Below are 21,907 nucleotides of genomic sequence, written 5' to 3' on the forward strand. Positions count from 1 at the left end.
AATTCCTCTTTTGGGGGGTACGCAAATGTGTGGAAGGTGTTGGGTTTTTTGTTTTGCATTCTCTTAGATACTTAAGAATTCGTTTGTATGTTTGGGGATTTTTTTTTGGTAATTTACACTAATAATTAATTAATTTTCCTTTTCATTGATGATTGTTGTTGTTGGTTATGTCATTATTGACAAGCTCTGTGATGTTGGAGTCATTGTGATGTTCTGTTGTAGTATCACTGTAAGAAAGATATTTGAAAATAATTAATTTGAATGTTTTATTTGGTGATAAAAAAAAAAAAATAATAATAATCTAAATAATAAAATGGAGCTCATTTCTTGAACGTCCAAAAAATTCTTATGGGTCAAAGGGAAAATTAGTCATAGGTGAACATAGGTGCGTTATGGTGTAATGAGTTCTTTGCTAATTATGAGGCAGGAATAAATAGCTTTATGTTTCACTATGGTCTCAGTCAAATTTTATGAGTATTTTTTAAAAAATTTCGTTTTTTTCTATTTCAGTGGCCTTATTTATAAAAAAATAATTAATATTACTCCAATATAAATTTTTATACAAATATTCTACGAAAATAACATTCCTTAACAATAAACAATTTTTCATAAATTAAATTTCCTTTATGTCGATTTTTTTCCCATTTACAAACTCATTTTAATAAATTTTAAAATGTATTTCCACTTACCTCTTTTCGATTGGGCAGGCAATTTCCTGTTGTCCTTGATACTGCAAGTTTTGAAGGTATTCCGCCCTGCGTTGGTGCACCAGCTTCTCTTTTTCGGCTCGTTCTCTCTGAAGTCTATAAAAGCGGAAAAACAAAAAAATATTATTTTTAATATTTTAAAATGTATTCTTTAATAAAAATGTAAACTAAAAATAACAACTAACTTAATTAAAATATAACATAACCAAAGGAAAATAAATCTAGTCGAAAAAAGTCATCCTTTTTATTGCAGAATCTTACCAGCGTTGTTAAATTTCCATCCCATATGCTGTGCATGGAATTGTATGATTTATAATTTTAATTATTTATATTTAATTCAATTTTTTTTTTTTTTTGAGTATATTATTGAATATGTATTGCAGAATAAAGTTAGGAATTGTTTATGCCCAATGAAAATGTATTAATAAACCATATTTAGAAATACAAGTTTCCCACATTAAGATATATTTCAGAATTTAAACCAGTAAGGAATGTTCAAAAGTCGGGCGCGCCGACTATATAATACCCTTCACCACTTTGGGTACATACAATATATGCTCATATATACAATAGACTACATACATATTTGAATTAATTTAAAACAACCTATTCACATACAACACTGAAATCTATGAAAAATTGCATGCCAATCGGGCAGACATGGGTTCTTTGGTGTATCATTTGTATGAAATCGAGCAAACTGATGTATGGGAGCTATATGTAAACCTGGACGTATTTGAGCAACAATTTAGTATGCTGCAGTAAAGTGCTCTGTCCATAATTTATCTCGATCAGAAAAACGCTTATAATTTGGTGCACAATTTGTAGGAATTCAGACGGAAATATAGAAGGGCTATACCAAAATCTGCATACATACATATTTTACAAGGTTCGGTTTGGTACGTTGTGCACAAATTCGTACCAATCGGACAAATTTTAGCTTTTTGGTATACCATTTAGATGAAATTGGATGAAAATATATACGAAAGCTATTTCTAAATCTGAACCGATTTCAACCCAACACGCTATGCTATATTTTATGTTTAGCCATAAAACATAGGATCCTCGGTGCATCATTTGCATAAAATCGAACGAAAAAATATATGGGATATATCTCCCAATTTCAAACAATTTATCCCAATTGAACTAATTTCAACGAAACTTAACACACGTCATTCTAGACTCAATTTAATAAGCTAAACCAAATATTTTTATTAATTTCTCTTTCGAGATGAGCTACATGATCGGAGTTGCAATGAAAAGGAAATATATATATATATATATATATATATATGGGAACGCGTTTCGCCGTTGGTTAAGCGGCTCATCAGGCATATTGGGAAATGTGGATTACAAATGTCTTTACTTGATAAGTTGTATTTATGTCGACTATTGTTGCGAAATTGCATCTACGAATTAAATTCAACCGTGTCAAGGTTCGGACATTTGGCATCACACCAGAACATTCCTTTTTAGAGCAGATTTTTCTTGTAGTGACGGACTTTTTTTCCATACAGACTACAATATTGTTCAAAACGAAAAAGATCTATGGTGATCCGTTAAAATAAATTTAGTCGAATCACACTAAACTCCATGCAATACTCTCTGTCAAATTCCGTTTAAATAGAACAAACATAGGTTCTTCGGTATATGAGAGCAATATCTAAGTCTGAACTGATTTCAAAAACTTCGCATACGTCAATCAGCACCGAATTCAATGCGCAATCTGTCTTAATCGGAACAATAGGGTTCATTATGATCCAAATAAATGACCTGTACCAAATTTCATCCAATTCGGATCATAAATTCGACCTGTACTTTGCTCACAAAAATACATGAACGGACGTACGGACAGACGGACATCCATAAATCGACTCAGAAAGTGATTCTATGTATATTTACCAAGTGAACCATGCGTCTATCTCGATTCCTTTTGCCTGTTACAAACGTATGCGCAAAGACATAATACCCTGTATCACAGAGTGGTAAAGGGTATAAATGTATATTATTTGGAAATATATCTAAAATCGATTCAAATATAAAATAGATTTAGTTAGAGCACATAAGTTAACCTTTGTATTGGTCTACTCTAATAGACCTTGAATATTTTTGAAAAAAATCTACGCTTGTAATTTCCTTTTATCTTATAATATTCAAACGGCTGGCAAATGGACGTGCCTGAAGATTTGTTACTTTGTATATAAGCGCTTGAAGACTCAAAGCATAAGAAAACTAATTGACATACTTTTGTTGTTGTTTTTGTAATTAACCAAAAGCATTCTTTTCTACAGCGGGCATGATTTCCGATGATGATGATGTCCCCTTAGGAAATTATTTCCGAAGATAATGTCCCCTTAAGAAATTTACATTTGTAGCTTCGATTGAACATTTTATTTGAAGAAATGTACGCTTACAGCTTCGATATACATTGGACATTTTCACTAAAAACGATTCAAGCTTGTACATCACATCATGATGTGATACATCATGCAACACAATCTAACAAATTTTTACAGACCATATATTTTCATAACCCACAATATGATTATTATATACAAAACTTGTCTTTTATGCTACTCAATAGTATAGAATATAATATCACAAAAATATACTCACTTAATGCGTGATTGTCGCATGAACTGTTGAATTTTTCTGGCAGCTTGATTTTGTGTCGATTGTGAGTAAGTACGTCTAAAAGAAAAGCAGAAATATTAACCATGGAAATCAATTTAATATATCCTAACCTACTTTAATGGACCCGAAGGACTTGTTTCCTTCGGGGTGCTACACGATTGCGGTGAACTATCAGCATTCTGTTCCTGTTTGGCGAAATTATCAAAAAAGCTTGACAGACACTGGGAATTCGTGCTATCCTGACTGTCGCTATTGTGTAAAGCCGCACCACCTGATGCCATCATAGTGGAGGTGTTTTGAGATTTCTTAAAACGTTTATTACGACAATACGAACGATAACCATGCTGGATGACTAAAGCGGCATTGGTCATTTGACGATAATAGGCAAATTGTTTGTAGCGGCGATAATAGTTTTGTATGACAATGGCGGCGGTACGTTCCTTATTTTGTTCCTCCAACTTCTGGCGGCCCTTGTACGAACGATAAGCCTTTTGTATGCATTTGGCAGCCTCATAGAGTTCTCGTTGTTCGGTGTCTGTAAAAAGTTATTTTTTTTTAATCAGTAAAGGTTTCGAAATCAATGTGTGTTGGAACCCACCTGTTAATGTTAATTTACTAAAATCAGCCTCAAATGGATACTGTGAATTACTGGAGGCATGCAGAAATTCCGTCAGTTGTTTTGTCGATGGTGGCGGACTCGGTGAACTAACTGATGGATCATGACCCAGTATTGAATAGCTGGCCGGTGATTGCAGTGGTCCTGAACTGGCAGGACTTAGACTAGAGCAGGGTGTACTAACTTCATGATAACGATATGTGTGATCGTTGAAGTCGAAATTAAATTCATTATCGAAATGGGCATTGGGCAGTGAATCCAAAAGGGGATCCATAAAACTATCATTTAAACCCGATGATTCGGAATTTAATGGTTCTGTCATGGGGCTACCCAAGACCATCATTTCATCAGCCTCATTCTGAAAGGAATACAAAGGAAATAGAATATTTACTATAATTTTTTGAATACTTGAGAAATGGCGATCTCTTACTTTAATACGTTCTGGCATAGCAGCTATGATATGTTCAGCAAGTGTTAACACTTTGGCATCTGAATCCCCTGTAATTATTATAAGAAAAAATAAGACAGATGTTTAAAATTTCGAAATTATTTGTTAGATATTTTGAACAATTAATCAACATCAACATTTAGTTACAGTTAGACACGCACACAGACACATTGAAATATACAACATGAAAACTACATCAATTGTTAGACAACGATTTAAACGATTTATGTTAAACGAGTAATGAAAATGTATTTACAACAAAAAATCAAGCGTTTTCTTTAAAATATATTAAATTTCGGCACAATGTTTTTACGATATGTAATAAATGAAAAAATATATTTAATTGACAAATAAAAAATGACAAACACTTTGCCATACAGTACCAACAATTTGGGAAGGTCTATTCTTTTTTCGAATAGTTAATAATCGTTCAATCAGTCGGGATCTTTATACTGGGACAATGATATTGGCTACCTAACAGTAGTTTATTCTTTAACACATAACGAAAAATATGAACCTTTATAGAAAAATTTTGGATAAAATATTATAATTACTTCTGTTGAAAATTTCGAAATGGGATGCGATTTTTATATGGTAATGACCTGTGGGGACTATTTCATTGTATGGAACTACGTATATTGAAAATATACTGCAGAGTAACAAATTTAAATACATAATCAAAACAATGTGAACGTATTCAATATTTCGACTGATGCTGGTATGGCTGCCTTGGCACCCTCAATCTTGAACTCTACAAGGCCAGAACTCACTCAACCGAACCATTCTTTTGCGCCAAAGCCCATTATTCCCTTGACAGATGAGAAAGACGTCATTGATACTACTGTAATTAGTGCTACGGTGACTAATACAATAGCTATTCTGGTGACTACTTCAAAACAACGTGAGTCTTCTCAGACGCTGAGTAGTGACGAGAGGAAGAGTATCCAAACTACTTCTTAATTGATAGAATTCCTACATCACGTGCGAAGTCTACCATGGTAGTCCCTTCAAAAGAGGAGACAACTGCAAGTGGCCCGAGCACAACTAGGACGATGGTGGCTAGGATCTTCCCATGCAACTGATAAGGCACAACTTCCCTCTGTAAATCCGTCCACTGCCGAAATGTCGAAACCGAAATCTAAGGTTATGACAATTGGGCAGTTGTTGGTGGATAAACCAAAGATGGTGAACACGAAGCAGGTGTTCACGACATCTGGCTCAACCTCTACGGCAGTTACAACTCCGGGAGCCAAAACTCAAACGCAGCCCACGGCTGTGAAGAGAATAAAATCCTCGGATGAGCAACAACCTGCTGTTAAGAGACCCACGCAGTCATTAGATGCACGAAGTACAGCTTCGTAAGCGTCGGTAGTGTCGATGGAGAATTCTGACAAGAGTGGTAAGGGTGAGGTGAAAGCCAAAACCCACCGTCTCGATGCAGGAAGCCAAGTAACCTACACCGGCTCCAGACTATATCTGCTCCTGATCAATAAAAGAAATAAAAACGTAGATAGGTTTTCTTTTTTTTTTCTACTCTCCACGATGATCTGGCCAATTAAAGTACTTGGACCCGTTTTTACTTCGCGTAAAAATTTATGTAGGAAGATTTATTTTTTACCCTATATGAAATAAAAATACTAAATTACGGAGAATTCGGTTAAAAACTTGCCCAACTCATGGGAGGTACCGTCATAAGGGGGTTATTTTAAAACGTGGATGAATATTGATAGTACTTGGTAGGGAACTCACTTTAAAACGTACCAAAAATCGCCAACATTCTGAATATGTGGAGGTACCGTTATATGGGGGCTATCGTAAAAAGCTCAACATAATCGAAACTCAACATACCAAATTACAACCAATTCAATTAAAAAATGCCAAAAATATCCAAAATATTTGGAGGAAAAGTCAAACGTGGACCAATATATCCCAATTTGCTATCCCGCTGTTGCTACTCATAACAATGTATGAGTAGCAACAATGTGTGTGCTCTAAAATGATTCAACAGACAGACGACGGACCCGCATAAATCGACATAGAATTTTATTCTGATCAATAAGTATATATGTATATTTATTGGGTCTTCAGCTAATATTTAGAGGTGTTTCAACCCGAATAACAAATTTAACATACACTCCAGAATCAGATATACACATATATACGAGGGAAGTTCGGAAAGTTCTTAGCCTAGCACAAAAAGCGCGGTATAAACAGAAAAAAGTTAAATGTTTTGAAAACTTCCATCTCTGTTATGACCACATGTTAAATTTTATTTCGATCTGGCAACTGCTTCATATAGGAACAGTTGTTAAAAAATGACGCATCCGCAATTGTTTTACAATGAAAGCACGCATTTCTAATTTTTCCATTGTAAAAAATTGCGTATGCGTCTTTTTTGAACACCTGTTTCTATATAAAGGAGTTGCCAGATGGAAACAAAATTTAACATGTGTGATGGAAGTTTTCAAAACACTTCACTTTTTTCTGTTTATACCGCGCTTTTTGTGCTAGGCTAAGTACTTTCGAAATGCCCTCGTACATATAGGTTTATCTGATTCTGGAGTGTATGTTAAATTTGTTATTCCGTTTGAAACTCCGCATAAACCGACATAGCTAGACCTCATAAATATACATATTGTTACGTTCTTGGATTTTACTAAATCCCGTGTAGACGTTGTTTTATTTCCCGATACAATTCGTACCAAATAAAACGCGGGTTCTTTCAGATTACGATTATTACAATGACTTTATTCACACAACTTTACTTTGCACTTTACTTTACACGACGGTTTCAATTCGCGATCTGATTCACAACTGACTCACTGCCTTTCCATTCCCTCTATTTATATGAGCCCTGCCTGTCGCTACAGAAGTTTCTAGACGATCTGGTAACACCTAGATCACGAACAATCTACCAATGCAACAAACACATTGAGTAACAATAACAACAACAAACTTACTGAGTGAACAATAACAACAACAAACTTGAGTAAACAAACTTACAATAACAACAACACATATACAGGCGAGGGAATAACAAAGAAAGAGGAATAACAACAACACATATACAGGCGAGGGAATAACAAAGAAAGAGGAATGACGTTTAACAAGAATTGTACGACAATAACAAAATAGAAAATGAAAGAGGAAATGGAAGGATGTAGAAAAATCTATACAGTGGTTGTTGTTGTGAAGTTATTCAAATAAACTGCGTAGTAGAAATTTACGTTACAATTCAAATTCTTAAATTAACGGAATTCATCTAAATTAACTTAAAAATAAAGTTATATTCGTAACATTGCCCCCCGCTTAAGCCTGTTCGTCCCGAATAGGCACAGTTCCCGTTCCGTAGGGGGTCAGCCGCTCCAAATGTACAACTTTCATCTTCGACCTGGGACTGTCGCTCCTCTGGATGCGATAAACGACGTCATTTATTTTCGTGACAATCTTGTAGGGTCCCTCCCAGTGCGTTTGCAATTTGGGGCATAGTCCTTTCTTTCGTTGTGGGTTGAACAATAGTACCAGTTGCCCTTCTTGAAACCCATCGGTATTTGCCGCTCGATCGTACCTTGCCTTCATGCGGTTGCTAACCATTTTTATTCGATGTCGGACTGCATCGTGGACTTTACTAAAAGAGTTTTGACTGTCTTCATCTTGGTTCACATCGTCGTTTGGGGTGGCACCGAATATCAAATCGCCAGGTAGCTTTAATTCCTTTCCGAACAGAACTTTGGCTGGGGTCCGGGATGTGGAATCATGAATGGCCGATCTATACGCCAGTAAAAACTTTGGAATATGCTCATCCCAGTCTCGTTGGCCACTGTCCACCACTTTCCGTAGATGTTCTTCCAGGGTGCGATTGTTCTTCCAGGTACGATTGAATCTAGGGGCGTCGTTCTGGTTTTCTTGATTCCGTAGGAGTCACACATTTCCTTGAAGATCGCTGATTCAAAATTCCTACCTTGATCGGAATGGACCTCAGATGGAACACCATAGCGACAAATCCAATTTTTGCTGAACACATCCACAATTGTCCTGGCTTCTTGATTTGGGATAGCATAAACCTCTGGCCATTTACTGAAGTAATCCATGACCACTAAGACATACCGGTTCCCAGAGTCGCTTGTTGGGAACGGTCCAGCTACATCCATTGCGATTCTTTCAAAAGGGGCTCCTGAATTATACTGCTGCATGTAGCCTCGACTCTTCCGTGTTGGACCTTTAGCTCTTATACACCTTTCACAATTGGCGATCCAGTCGGCAATGGATTTTTGACAGCCGACCCAGTAGAATCTCTGCTTTACCTTTTCAGCGGTCTTTGTTATGCCAAGATGTCCTCCACTTTGCCCATCGTGAAACTCCGACAAGACATCTCTTATTTTGGAGTCTGGGACGACGATCAAGTTCCGGTGAGATTTACCGTCCTCACTTTCCCATTTGCGATATAGGCAGCCATCTTTTATAAGTAGACTGTCCCACTGGGCCCAATAGGATTTTAAAAGAGGGCTTTCGGAGGTAATTTCTTTCCGACTAGGTCGCTTGCCCGTTTCTATGGCCGAAATTATTTTGCCCAGAATGGGATCTCTTCGTTGTTCCGTCGACCAATCTTCACCCGACTCAAACTGCAATCGTCGGACATCAACGATATTCTCTTTGCACTCGGCCTTTGAGCAGTGCCTGTATTCTACCTTGCATGGCCGACGAGACAGGGCATCAGCATTATCGCGTTTTCCGCCTTCTCTGTGCTCGATTCTGTTTAACGGTGACTCATTGGTGGACTGTTGAGCCATTCTTCTACCATCTTTCGTTGGAGGTGGTGACGATGACCTGGATCGTTTGCGCTTAGCTCTGCATTCGCGCGCAATATGACCTGCTTTATCGCAGTTGTAGCATCTAACCCTGGGCTTAGTCATCCCTACTAACTTTGTTTCTTCTATTACCTGCTTCATGGCGTCCTTGATCGAGTTAACGAGAGATTTGGGTTCGCAACCTTCGGTCTCCAGTTGGCGAATCTTGTGGGTCTGGGGCTTAACAATTATTCTTGCCGTCTCTTGGGCAAGGGCAAACGACACAGTTTCGGCAAACGACGCTTTTGGTGACGCATATGTTGCACATTTAATCTCAGGGTCACGTATGCCATTCACAAAGGTTTCGATTTTCATACGGTCCAGCAATGGGTGATTCTCTCCTGGATACGCCATTAGCACCAAACGTTCCACCTCAGCTGCAAAGTCTTGTAGCGTCTCGTTTGCCCTCTGTACTTTTCCCCTTAGTTCCATAAGGTAGATGTTTTGTTTATGTTCGCCACCGTACTTACGTTCCAGTGCAGCAATAACATGTTCATAGTTGCTTCTAGAAGCGACAGGAATACTCTGTATAACATCCGCAGCACTGCCCTTCAATGCCAGAAGTAGTGCAACCGCTTTGTCGCTGTCGTTCCACGAATTTCTAGAAGCCACTGTCTCGAACTGTAACTTGAAAACATTGAATGACGTAGAGCCGTCGAATACCGGAGGTTTGATTTTTAATGTGTTATCAGGAGCTCGCACCGGACCACCTTTAATTTCCAGTTCCGAAATTTTCTTCTCCAGATTCGTAAACCTGTGGTCGTGGGCCAGAAATTTCTCGTCAACCGACTGCACTTTCTTATCCAAATCTTTAATTTGGACCTCCACGGTTTCCACTCTCCTTCCAATAACTTCTGTAATGTACTCGAGTTTCTCGTTCGTTATTCTCGAATTTTCTTCGAACATTCGTCTCGTGTTTTCTTCTAACTTTCTGGAATTCTCTTCGCTCCTTCTGGAATTTTCCTCAAACTCTCTGGCATTCTCTTCGAACATTCTTCTCGTGTTTTCTGCTAACATTCGGGAATTCTCTTCGAACATTTTAGCCAGCATTTCTCTTAAATCGGCACCCCTGGCAGCTACTGACGAGACTTCCCCACCGTTGGATTCGCCCATTTCCGATAAATCCACTTCATCCTTACTGTCAAACTCATATGTATCGATGTTCATACCACGGCGCTCGAACTCATCCAACAGGCGTTTTTGTAGCTCAGCCTTATTGCCAGTAGAGGACAATTCCAATTTATTTAGCTCCTTCTTCAAGTCTTCCACTCGTAGATCCTTAAACTTCATCGTAGTATTATCGTAATCCCACTTCTGACACCAATTGTTACGTTCTTGGATTTTACTAAATCCCGTGTAGACGTTGTTTTATTTCCCGATACAATTCGTACCAAATAAAACGCGGGTTCTTTCAGATTACGATTATTACAATGACTTTATTCACACAACTTTACTTTGCACTTTACTTTACACGACGGTTTCAATTCGCGATCTGATTCACAACTGACTCACTGCCTTTCCATTCCCTCTATTTATATGAGCCCTGCCTGTCGCTACAGAAGTTTCTAGACGATCTGGTAACACCTAGATCACGAACAATCTACCAATGCAACAAACACATTGAGTAACAATAACAACAACAAACTTACTGAGTGAACAATAACAACAACAAACTTGAGTAAACAAACTTACAATAACAACAACACATATACAGGCGAGGGAATAACAAAGAAAGAGGAATAACAACAACACATATACAGGCGAGGGAATAACAAAGAAAGAGGAATGACGTTTAACAAGAATTGTACGACAATAACAAAATAGAAAATGAAAGAGGAAATGGAAGGATGTAGAAAAATCTATACAGTGGTTGTTGTTGTGAAGTTATTCAAATAAACTGCGTAGTAGAAATTTACGTTACAATTCAAATTCTTAAATTAACGGAATTCATCTAAATTAACTTAAGTCTAAAGTTATATTCGTAACAATATATATTTCTTGATCAGAATAAAATTCTATGTCGGTTTATGCGGGTCCGTCGTCCGGTCTGTTGAATCATTATAGATCACACACATTGTTGCTACTCATACATTATTATGAAAATATTGCCAGAAATTGGATCGGTTGACCTATACATTAATATCAATTCTATTAGTATCCAATATGAGTATGAGAGATAAAAATGTTTGCAGCGGTTATCGAATATTGCTCGCTATAAGATGTCTATATGGAAAATTGTCGATAATTGTTTTGCAGTTCGGAATGTAGAACGACTATACTACTGATTTGTTAAGTCAATTCTATCCCCTTCCGAAATTTTGTGATATGTTATTATTATTTATCGTTTTTTCTTAAATTTCCCATTTATCTGAGAGATAATTCTTTTAAAGGTCTCAACAATATATATATGTTTTCAAAATAGCCTTAAAAATATGTATACAATAATTGTAATTAGTATATTAGTTATTTTTCATATTGTACATATTAGTATGTAAATTAAGTGTACACGCATACATACTATTGTATATATTTACATATATATACACACATACACACAAATTACAACCATATTATTACATCAAGTATACAAATATCAATTAATATTTAATACTAATTTAGACACAAAATAATGACGATAATAAGAGTTGCTAGTATGGTTATTTAGTTAACAACGATATAACACACACACACAAACACATGTGTGTTGATAGGTATGTAGTATATTGATTATATGATATTATTATGACATGATGTTAGATATTAGTAATAGCACAGTTAGTATGTAGAATTGGATTGACACCTGAATACGAAATGTTTGTTTGATATGCAAAATGTATTGGTGCAAATGATTTGTAAACAAGAATTAGAATTATGGAATATATACAGTGGAATCTCTAACAAGTAGAAATAGAAAATGCCAATATGTGTTTTTACATGAGAGATATTTTTTTTTTTCAAATTGAAGATTTCTTCTAGTAAGAAGTTCCACGGTATAAATATACAAATGTTAATACGCATAACTTATAACAACAAATAAACAAATATGAAATTAAACAAATTATCACACAACAATTATTTTTTTTTTATTTGGCTTTTGGCAATTTAAGTTTTTTTTGTAATTTTGGTTTTGATAATAACAAACAGACTGAACTGACCTACAACAGCATCGATATTTTTATTGGGCATTGCAACAACATCGTTGCAACAATCTTCGTTATCAATCGTTGATGTATCATCATCATCGTTACTTTTGTCTGGCAAAGGACTTGCATCACCAGTTGATACTTCGCCTAATTGGTTGTTTTTTTTTAATTAATTAAAATTAAAACGATTTTTTAATGACAAAATAATTTTGCATACATATTTTGATTGTAACAGTTTTCGAAGTTTTTGTTGTTAAATTAAATGAAAAAAAAGAAAATTAAATTATTATTTAAATGAAAATAACAATTTTGAAATATTTTTTATAAATAATTAAAAATTATATAATAAATTAAAATATTAAAATGTTAAATTTCCATTTGAAGAAGAAGAAGTTAAATGCATCTGAATTATTTTTTTGTTTTGGAATGTAATTTGTGAAAGTTTGGAAAAAACGTTTCGGAAAATGATTTTCGTTTCTTGGTGTAGAATTGTTTTTTTTATATTCCCATGTTTTTAATACTTACATAAGGCAAAATCCATTTTCCTTAATGGGGATAGTAAAGAATTCGTTGTATTTGCCGGTGTTGCAATTGAATCCAATTGAGATTCCATAGTACCACTGCCACCAGCACCAGCACCATAATTGTCATGTGCATCCAAACTGTAATGAAAAAAGAGGTATTCGTTTTTATTATATTTCAAAATTGTGCAAGTTTAGCGTACCTATGTAAACGTGTCAAATCTTTAAAAGTCTTAACTGGTTTACTGCGAATATCCATGCTAATACCACTATCTATGGATGATCGTTTCGAAAAGCGACTACTATTTGGGGGACTTTGATTGCTGGAAGGAAATAACAAATATTAAATTTGGAATAAAACTATAGAAATTTAAAAAAAAAATTAAGAGTTAAAAGTTCAAAAAGAAGACACCCATATATATAAAGATCTGGAGAATTGACATAATGTAGTAAACCATGAGAAAACACCTACCAATGTCTCTTGCAGACTTAATGAGAGTAAGGGGTAAATTTGATCAAAGTGGGGTGACGTAGGGGATGACAGATACCAAGCAACGGCTGTGATTGGCTTTAACATGACAAAACTCAGGCTTATCTTGGTTTCTCATTCATCTCAATTGTGGACACTGAACTCCCTGCGGTGTCACCTGGGGTAGCTACTTTCAACACCCGTGAATTGATATGGGTACCACGAATTCACCCATAAGAAAATGGGTTGAGATGTCGAGTTTGTTGCCTACACTCGGAAAACTCCTCCTACTATAAAAAAACAACGAAAAAGAAAACCAAACCTGCCTAATGTTGACGAACACCGCAAACATAAAAAGAACCATCATCTGCGAATTTTCGCTTTGGCGGATGTACTCAAGAAGTACAAAGTTGATATTATTGCCTTACAGGAAATGCGATGGAATGGGACAGGCGACAGCTGCCATGAAACGAGACATGAATTTGGTTGCAGATTTATGGTTAATAGGAGAATGGAAGACCTCGTCACCAGATTCACTCTACTAGATTAGCGAATTGCTATAATCCGTATAAAGAAGTTCTTCTACATCAGTCATATTTGCTCAGATGCTCCGACGGAAAACAAAGATGAGCAGACCAAAAATTTTACGAGCGCCTAGAAACATTATATGACCGATGCCCTGGCCATGACATAAAAAATTCTGCTAGTACATTTTTATGTAAAAAAATCGGAAGGGAAAATAGTTTTTGCAACACCATTGGAAAATTCAGCCTCCATGAAAATACATCCGAAAATGGCAGGAGTTTGATTGACTTCGCGGTGATAAAAAACATGGTAGTTAGTAGCACCAGATTCAAGCTCCTCCATATACACGAGGCCCCATTTACCTTTCCCCGATTAAACAAAGAGAAATCAAATTGATGTTGTGAGAGATGAAAGGCATTCATCCAGACGTTCGATCGATCCGAGGAGCAAATATCGATTAGGACCATTACCTTGTTGCAGAAAGGGTTCGCACTCGTCTTAATGTAGCAGCAAAGGTGCGATCTAACACAATACGGAAATTCGACGTCGAATAACTGCAAACACAACAGGTAGCACAAGCCTATTCCGCTCAACCCAACTGCTTAACGAAAGCACTCCTTGTCCCGATAATAACAAAGAAGCAGATGTGCAAATAATTGCCCACTTCCTACAAACTGAGACAAAAGCAATACTTGGGTACAAAAAACCACCATCGGGAAACCCATGGCACGTTCAGGAGTGTGGTAATGCTATTGAGGTGAAAAACGCAGCGTATGTGGCAACCCTGCAGACAGTAGCAAGACGTAATGCGATGGAAAATTATCGGGAGAAAAGGAGAGAAGGGAAACGTATTTTCAGAAAAAAAGAACAAAATGTGATCGTGAGCAAATCCAGGGGTACAGGACTTCAGAACGAAGTCCGGAAATTTTACCAAGAAGTAAAACACCCAGCTGAAGCCTTTGCTGCAAGCACATCCTCCTGTAGAGATGAAGAAGGAAACCTGGTGACAGGTATAGACAGCGTGCTGAGGATCTGGAAGGAGCATTTTGAAAAACTTCTGGTATCAAATAGTAGCGGTGAAGAGGTATACCACCTAGCCAAGATGAAGTCAGAATAGCAATCAAGACCTGTGGTCTGATGCTGGTCAGGAGCATGCACCAGCTAATTAGTACAATTTGGCTAGAGTAATGCATGTCCAATGATTGGAACCTCAGAATCCTGTGTCCTGTGCCCAAAAAAGAAGAAAAGTCGATATGTGCCAACAATAACACATCGACACATTCCACTTTTTCGTCGATTATAAAGCCGCATTCGACAGCCCAATTCATTCAGAGGGGTTTAAAGCCATGTCTGCGTTCAGCATTCCTGCAAAATGAATACGGCTATGCAGGATAACATTAACTGGCACAAGGTCTGCAGTTAATGTCGGAAAGGACCTTTCAGAGTCCTTCAATACCGAACGAGGATTCAGACAATGCAACAGTTAGTCGTGTGACCTTTTTAACATCCTTTTGGAAATGGTCATACGTGAGGCAAAAGTGAACAGAAATGGCACTTTGTACACCAAACAACACATGTTACACGCCTACGCCGATGACATCGACATAATGGGTCGAACATTGAGAGCGGTAACAGAAACAAATTGAGAATGAATCTGTCAAAGTGGGTCTGGCAGTAAATGGCGAGAAGGCCAAACTCACAAGGCGTCCAGCAGACTCGAACCAACTGTGGAACTTGAAAACTACAGCTTCGAGGCAGGGATGATTTTATATACATCGGTACCACCATAAATAAAAATAATGACGTCAGTTTTGAAATTCGGCGAAGGATAGTGTTGGCCAATTTAGAAACAATGCCACCTCTCGTCAGACTAAACGCACACTTTACAAAACGCTGATACTACCAGTGCTGGTGCATGGATCTGAAGCATGGTTATTTGCGCAAGCAGATGATGCAGCTTTTGGAGTGTTTGAAAGAAAAATTCTCCGATAGATCTGCGGGCCGATCTGTGTCGACGGTGAATATCGGCGTCGGTTGAACCACGAGCTATACCATCTACACACGGGCATTGACATAGTTCGAGCTGCAGCGACTACGGTGGCTAGACCATGTTGTGTGAATGGATGAGGATGCCCCATCTCAGTAAGCTGACGGTTCACGCAGAAGGAGAAGGCCAAGAATTCGATGGAAAGATCAAGAGGAGGATGACATATCAAAGCATGATCTTTCAAATTGGGAAAACTGCGCACAAGATCGACGCGACAAGAATTTTTTAACTTTCGGATTATGGAACAAATGTTCTGTTTCGAGCCAGCTAAATATTAGATATAAGCATGTATGTCGGGTTTTCATAGTATAAGAGGTCTATTGACAGAAAATTTTGCAATGTAGAGTCATGTTTTGCGATTTTATTTTTTATGGTATAAAACGCATCTTTTATGGAAAATATTTTCTTGTTAAAGAGGACAGTTTTTGTTCGAATATAAGAGAGCATGAGGACTTCCTAGAAATATTTGTTTTTTTAGACTTTATAAATATCTGCTTATCTATAAAGCATGACATCATGACCCTATATTGAAAATATTATAATTTGTTGGTCTTCTAAACAAACTAAATCCTTCTGGTCTTCGGTAGAACAGGACATTCAAGTCCTTTTTACAGGAATATGTTACATCTTTTAATAATAAATATCTTACCTGCTCACTGCTACTGGTCTTAAAAATACACCATCATGACTGCGCTGCGATGGATCTGTTGTATCAAATACTGTAAACGAGGGATTATCATCGCTCTCATCGTTGCTTAGCTGAAATGGAAATGAAATTATTTCGATATTTCATCTAACAAATTCGCTAAGATTAAGGTTAGCTTACCGAATATTTGTTAAGATTTATTGATAAACTACTGAGAGAACCTCTGCTTTGTTTGCGTTGGCATTCGTGTTCCAAACGATATAATTCAGATACGACCAATTTGTGGCTATAAAAAAAGAAAAAGATACTTGAAATAAATACAAAATAGTCAATGTCAAGAATTATCATTTAAAATTGTTCCAATAATAAAAAGAATACTCTCGTAGAATTTTAATTTTGGCATTAATACTCAATACAATTGTAGCTACCGTTCTTTTTAAAAGGTTGATGACAATTTTATTAATTTTGTAAAGATATTCTATATTCGAGTATTTTTTTCGATTCGACAGGGTTGAATTAGACCCAACATTTTGGTACCTAAAATAAATATTTCTATTTCTTACCCCTTAACATGAGCCACATCCATTGGGGTTTGTTGAGCATGATTTTTGATTTTCAAAGCATTTTGATTCCATTTATATAGCAAGGTGACAGTCTCCAAATGGCCGCGGGAGCAAGCCCAAGTCTAAAAGATAAACAAACACACATTTTAATATCTCCCCACAGCAAAAATAACAAAAAAATCACAAACTTACCAACGGTGTATAACCATGAGCATCCTGACTGAATGCATCAATTTCTGTTTCCAAAATGATATGAGGATTTTCCGAACGCCACGTTAGTAGGGCGCACACTAACTTATTATAGCCCAGAGCGGCAGCTAAATGCAACAAAGTCATACCCTTATAGCCGGCATTCCATGCAATACCATTTGCCGTGGCATTACTCTGCCATGTCATCTTAGTTAGTTGATGGCAATAACTAACCAATTTTTCTTCTAAATTTCCCTGTAGCGAGAATATTTGCTGAGACGCTGGTAAAGCTTCAACACTTTCCGATTTGGCTTGCAGCGATTCTTCAATGGTCGTTAAACGATTGTACAGCGAAAATTTGTACAGACAATCATTGGTATTATCGTCGAATGGAGCCTCTTGACAGGCCGACATTTTATATTCGAACATAACGGAATCGGAAATAACATAACCATCCAGAGAGACCTGCATTGTGGCAAAACCAACTTCATGGGCGGGACAATAGCAACGCAGAACACCTTCTTGTATCATTACCGTGGGTACAGGTTGAGAGTCAAATAAAACGGTGTATTGGCAGTCCATAGACCATGGACCGGCAACCAATACCTTTATACCACCCTCGGGGTATGACCAGTCGGGACTAAAGTCACAGATTTTCAAGAATTTCTTATTACATGATAAATCTGGATGTCCTGAACTGGCAGTTTCATATATTGGAAGATTTTGTAAATTTTGAGGACATGGTACGGCCGCATGTCCTCCTCCAATGTGATGATGACCCGTTACACCATTTGCAGCCTGTTCCAGGGCTGTATTTGACAAGGCCTGCTTATCATCCAAATCCAGTTCGGGAAATTCGACAAGCATATCAAATGCATCTAGATGAGCGAAAACATCATCGGTATCTTCATCGTCGGCATCGGCTCCAGCCGATAATTGATCTGGTTCACATTGTGGTCTATCGGTTGCGGCTTCAACACGCTGACCGCCATTGGGATTCATGAAATCCAAAGAATTCAATAAGGCGTTCTCATTGGGCATATTGGCTATAAGCGTTCTCTGTATATCCTCATGAGACAAATCCAGGGTTTCATTAAAGAAACCCAATGTGTCCTGTAATTCTGCTGGAGCAACTTGTGATTGTTGCGAATGTTGTTGTTGCTGTGTTGCCACAAGTTGGTTATGTTGTTGTTGCTGCTGTTCATCTTCTAAATTCTCAAAACCAATTGTGTTTGAATTAGATATACTGTTGTTGCTATTCGTATTATTATTGTGTAAATTATCATTATCATTGTTGTTGTTGCTGTTACTGTTCGTTTGATTGGAATTGGGATTGGGGATTTGTTGTGACACGGAATTGTTGTTACAATTGGAAGCGTCTGATGATGCTGCACAACCTGTTGGATTCTTATTAATAGTACAATTGTTGTAGTCATCTAATTGATTGTTCCTGTTGTTGTTTTCAGTTAAATTGTTGCTGTTGTTGTTAGTGTTGTTCACATTATTTGTATTATTGTTGTTGTTATTATTATTATGATTTTTATTATTATTGGAAGTATCTAGCTCGTTGTTCGAAGACATCTGTAAATAAAAGGGAGAGAAAACGTAAAAAAATAATATATAAATTAGAATTTAAATTAAATCCAGTGAGCGGAGCAATATAGTCGGACGGGGCCGACCATACGATACCCTACACAACTACCACGGATGTTTATTCCGAGACTGGGCAATATTTCGTGATATTTGCACCCTCTTGCCCGATTAGAGGTAAACAGCACCTCTTCCTCACACTGACATATTTTCCGAATATTACGAGTATTCAGTACAAGTATTGTCCAGATTCCCTTCACCGTGGGTTGTGTTGTGATGTTCGGCTTTCATTTGTGGTTTATAGATCGACTCGAAAATAACACAAAAAATTATGTTTTCGGTCCACTTCATTCCAAAATTATTATCTGATCATCACCGAAAATTATAGTGTTGTCCTTGACCATAACTGGAACCTCATGGAACATTTCAAAGCGATCAGCGCCATAGTTCCGCTCTCTAGAGTGATAATGGGTTACTAAATAATATACGAATACGGAGATACTTGTAACTATTTAGGTGTAACTCCCATATCCGAGCACATGCAACAATATAATTGGTATTAATTTAAAGGTCAACCACTCCTCTTTGATATAATGTCAACTTCTCGGGTCTATGTCATTCAGGGGTAACTATATAGGCCATAGAATACAAATTTTGTCATTTTTCACACAAAAGTCGGGGTCCATTTGACCCGCTAAATATTGACCGATCTTTCTCCAAACAGGCATGCTTATTCTTTGGCCCGATCCGCTTCTCCATGCTAAATTTCACGATGTTCGGACCATTGTTGCGGGCTCTGGAGCGACCAGAAAAACCGACAAAAATTTAGTATTTGTCCATTTCATTCCCTAAATATTAACCGATCTTTCCCAAAAACAATAGGGGTCTTCATTGGCCAGAACCCATCCTACATGCAAAATTTCGTGAAGATTGGTCCATAACTGTGGCCTGTATCGTGTTTACAAATTATAATGGACAGACACACATGTCTAGATCGACTCAGCTAGTCGAGATATGACGAACGGTATACTTAAAGGTGGGTCTAGGACCAATATTTCGCGGCGTTACAAACTTTTGGGGCTGCACAAAGCTATAATACCCTGACAACATAGTTGTGTAGGGTATAAAAATTAATAAAGAATACAATAATAATTAATATAATAATTAATAAAAATCCAATAAAAATTATATTTCCCAATTTCAGGATTCCAGTTCAATTTCCAAAACTTCCTATATGCCCCAATCCTACACCCCAACAATGATCCTTACTCCAAATTTCAGGACTCCAGCTCTATCGGTTCAGCAAAACATCAAATTGTACCAGACTTAGTAAACCTATGTAAGACTTTTTAAAACTATTTATATGATTCAAACAATGGAAATCTTATTTCCCGGTTTCTGAATTCCAGCTCAATCGGTTCACCCAAATCCAAATTTGGTACCATATAAGTACACAATACTATGCATTTCCAAAATTCCTATATAGTCCAATCCTCCATCCGTGGAATTCAACTGGATAAGGAAACACCTAAAGGTCGTGAGAAAGTACAAAGTCCTCTAGGGAACTTCCGATCGACCGAACTCCTATCTAACGTACGGTGACTACCTCTGCCGGAACCTGTACCAAGGCGGCGATAAAGGAAACTCACGTACGGTGACTACCTCTGCCGGAACCTGTACCAAGGCGACGATAAAGGAAACTCACTGTATATGATCAAATAATGTGGCAAACACAAGACCAAAGACAAAATATGTGTCAGCGGCAGGATCGGTGACTAAGGTGGAAGCTTTTCCAACTGAAATTCAATCCTCCTCAATGCCTATAGCAATGAATAGGATGAGATTGACGGAGGACAGCAACCAGCTGCAATGAAGCACTTGCTGACGAAAGCAGCGCGGACCGCCGTCACGCATGTTCCAATAAACATCAGGAAAGATAGTGGGAAGCCTATCATTGTTAATATGAAACCGGATCTATTGACAGTCTTCACAGGAACCTTCAGGATTTGCCAGAGATTCGGCATTATTAGCGAATAAAGAATGAAGTGGGAATGATACCACAGGGAAAACGAAAGTCAGACCTTTTGACAATTCGTCACAGCTACCTTCGAATAGAGAAACAATTCAGCTGGATAAGGAAGTATCTAAAGGTCGTGAGGAAGTACGAAGACCTCTATGGAACCAATTGGCCTAATTCTTACACGCGTATGGTGGCTACCTTTGCCGAGAGCTCTACCAAGGCGAAGACAAATAGAACGCTCTGTTCAGTATCAAAGCACAAGACCAAACTTAGAAGATGTGTCTGCGGCTGTTAAACTGAAATATAATACTCCTCAATGCCTTTAGCAATGAAGAGGATGAAATCGACAGAGGCACAGCAAACAGCTAAAAAGAAGAATTTTCTGACAAAATGGCTTTATTCAAAAAGGAACTAGTTCCTTAATATAGTTTCTTTGCCCCATATAGTTCCGACCCCTAGATAGTTCTTTTGAATCTCTCTTTCATCTCTCTTCGTGTTTTTTCGTTCACATAATTCCGTGTGGATTCGTTGATAGATGAAAAATTAATTGAGAAAAAATTTAAATATAAAAAAGATTTAGTTTAATTTCAATTTAGAAGAATATACCGAAGTTACAAAATTTCTTTCAAATGAGGTGAGGATTCTCCACTTCCCCATCTGAAATCCCCATAGAGTCATCTCAGTCATCTTAAGTAAGTCCGCATACTCCTATGCTTCAGATAGCTGTCGACCAGTAATCATTTATCATCACCAATAATCCCGGCGGGGTCAGCTCAATCCATGACTGCTACTCGCAGATCCTCCGGTACCTCTGGTAGATCAGCAGTATCGCTATGCGTCGATGTAGGTTTCTGGATTACCTGCTTCGAGACGGTGTGTTTGGCTTTCACCACAACCTTACCACTATGGGTAGGTTTCTCCATCGACACTGCCGACGTGTAC

General features: G+C 37.3%; 1 protein-coding gene across 1 annotated transcript in view; it reads right to left on the reverse strand.

Annotated features, from left to right (window-relative positions):
- Nucleotides 1–689: 689 nt before the first annotated feature.
- The window catches only part of LOC133334954 (uncharacterized), a gene marked incomplete at both ends in the record, with an annotated part of 48,238 nt that continues 27,020 nt past the window's right edge, over nucleotides 690–21,907 (reverse strand). Inside the window, 13 exons of the mRNA XM_061543265.1 lie at nucleotides 690–803; nucleotides 969–996; nucleotides 3,324–3,398; nucleotides 3,456–3,876; nucleotides 3,940–4,315; nucleotides 4,388–4,455; nucleotides 12,408–12,542; nucleotides 12,921–13,057; nucleotides 13,120–13,239; nucleotides 16,607–16,716; nucleotides 16,784–16,889; nucleotides 17,167–17,288; nucleotides 17,359–18,936. Coding sequence (XP_061399249.1) covers nucleotides 690–803; nucleotides 969–996; nucleotides 3,324–3,398; nucleotides 3,456–3,876; nucleotides 3,940–4,315; nucleotides 4,388–4,455; nucleotides 12,408–12,542; nucleotides 12,921–13,057; nucleotides 13,120–13,239; nucleotides 16,607–16,716; nucleotides 16,784–16,889; nucleotides 17,167–17,288; nucleotides 17,359–18,936 — 3,390 coding nt within the window. The remainder of the gene's footprint in view (nucleotides 804–968; nucleotides 997–3,323; nucleotides 3,399–3,455; nucleotides 3,877–3,939; nucleotides 4,316–4,387; nucleotides 4,456–12,407; nucleotides 12,543–12,920; nucleotides 13,058–13,119; nucleotides 13,240–16,606; nucleotides 16,717–16,783; nucleotides 16,890–17,166; nucleotides 17,289–17,358; nucleotides 18,937–21,907) is intronic.

The sequence above is a fragment of the Musca vetustissima genome, unplaced genomic scaffold (assembly GCF_032173495.1).
Source record: "Musca vetustissima isolate MV318-11 ecotype Yass unplaced genomic scaffold, APGP_CSIRO_Mvet_v1 utg21690, whole genome shotgun sequence".
NCBI classification, from domain to species: domain Eukaryota; kingdom Metazoa; phylum Arthropoda; class Insecta; order Diptera; family Muscidae; genus Musca; species Musca vetustissima.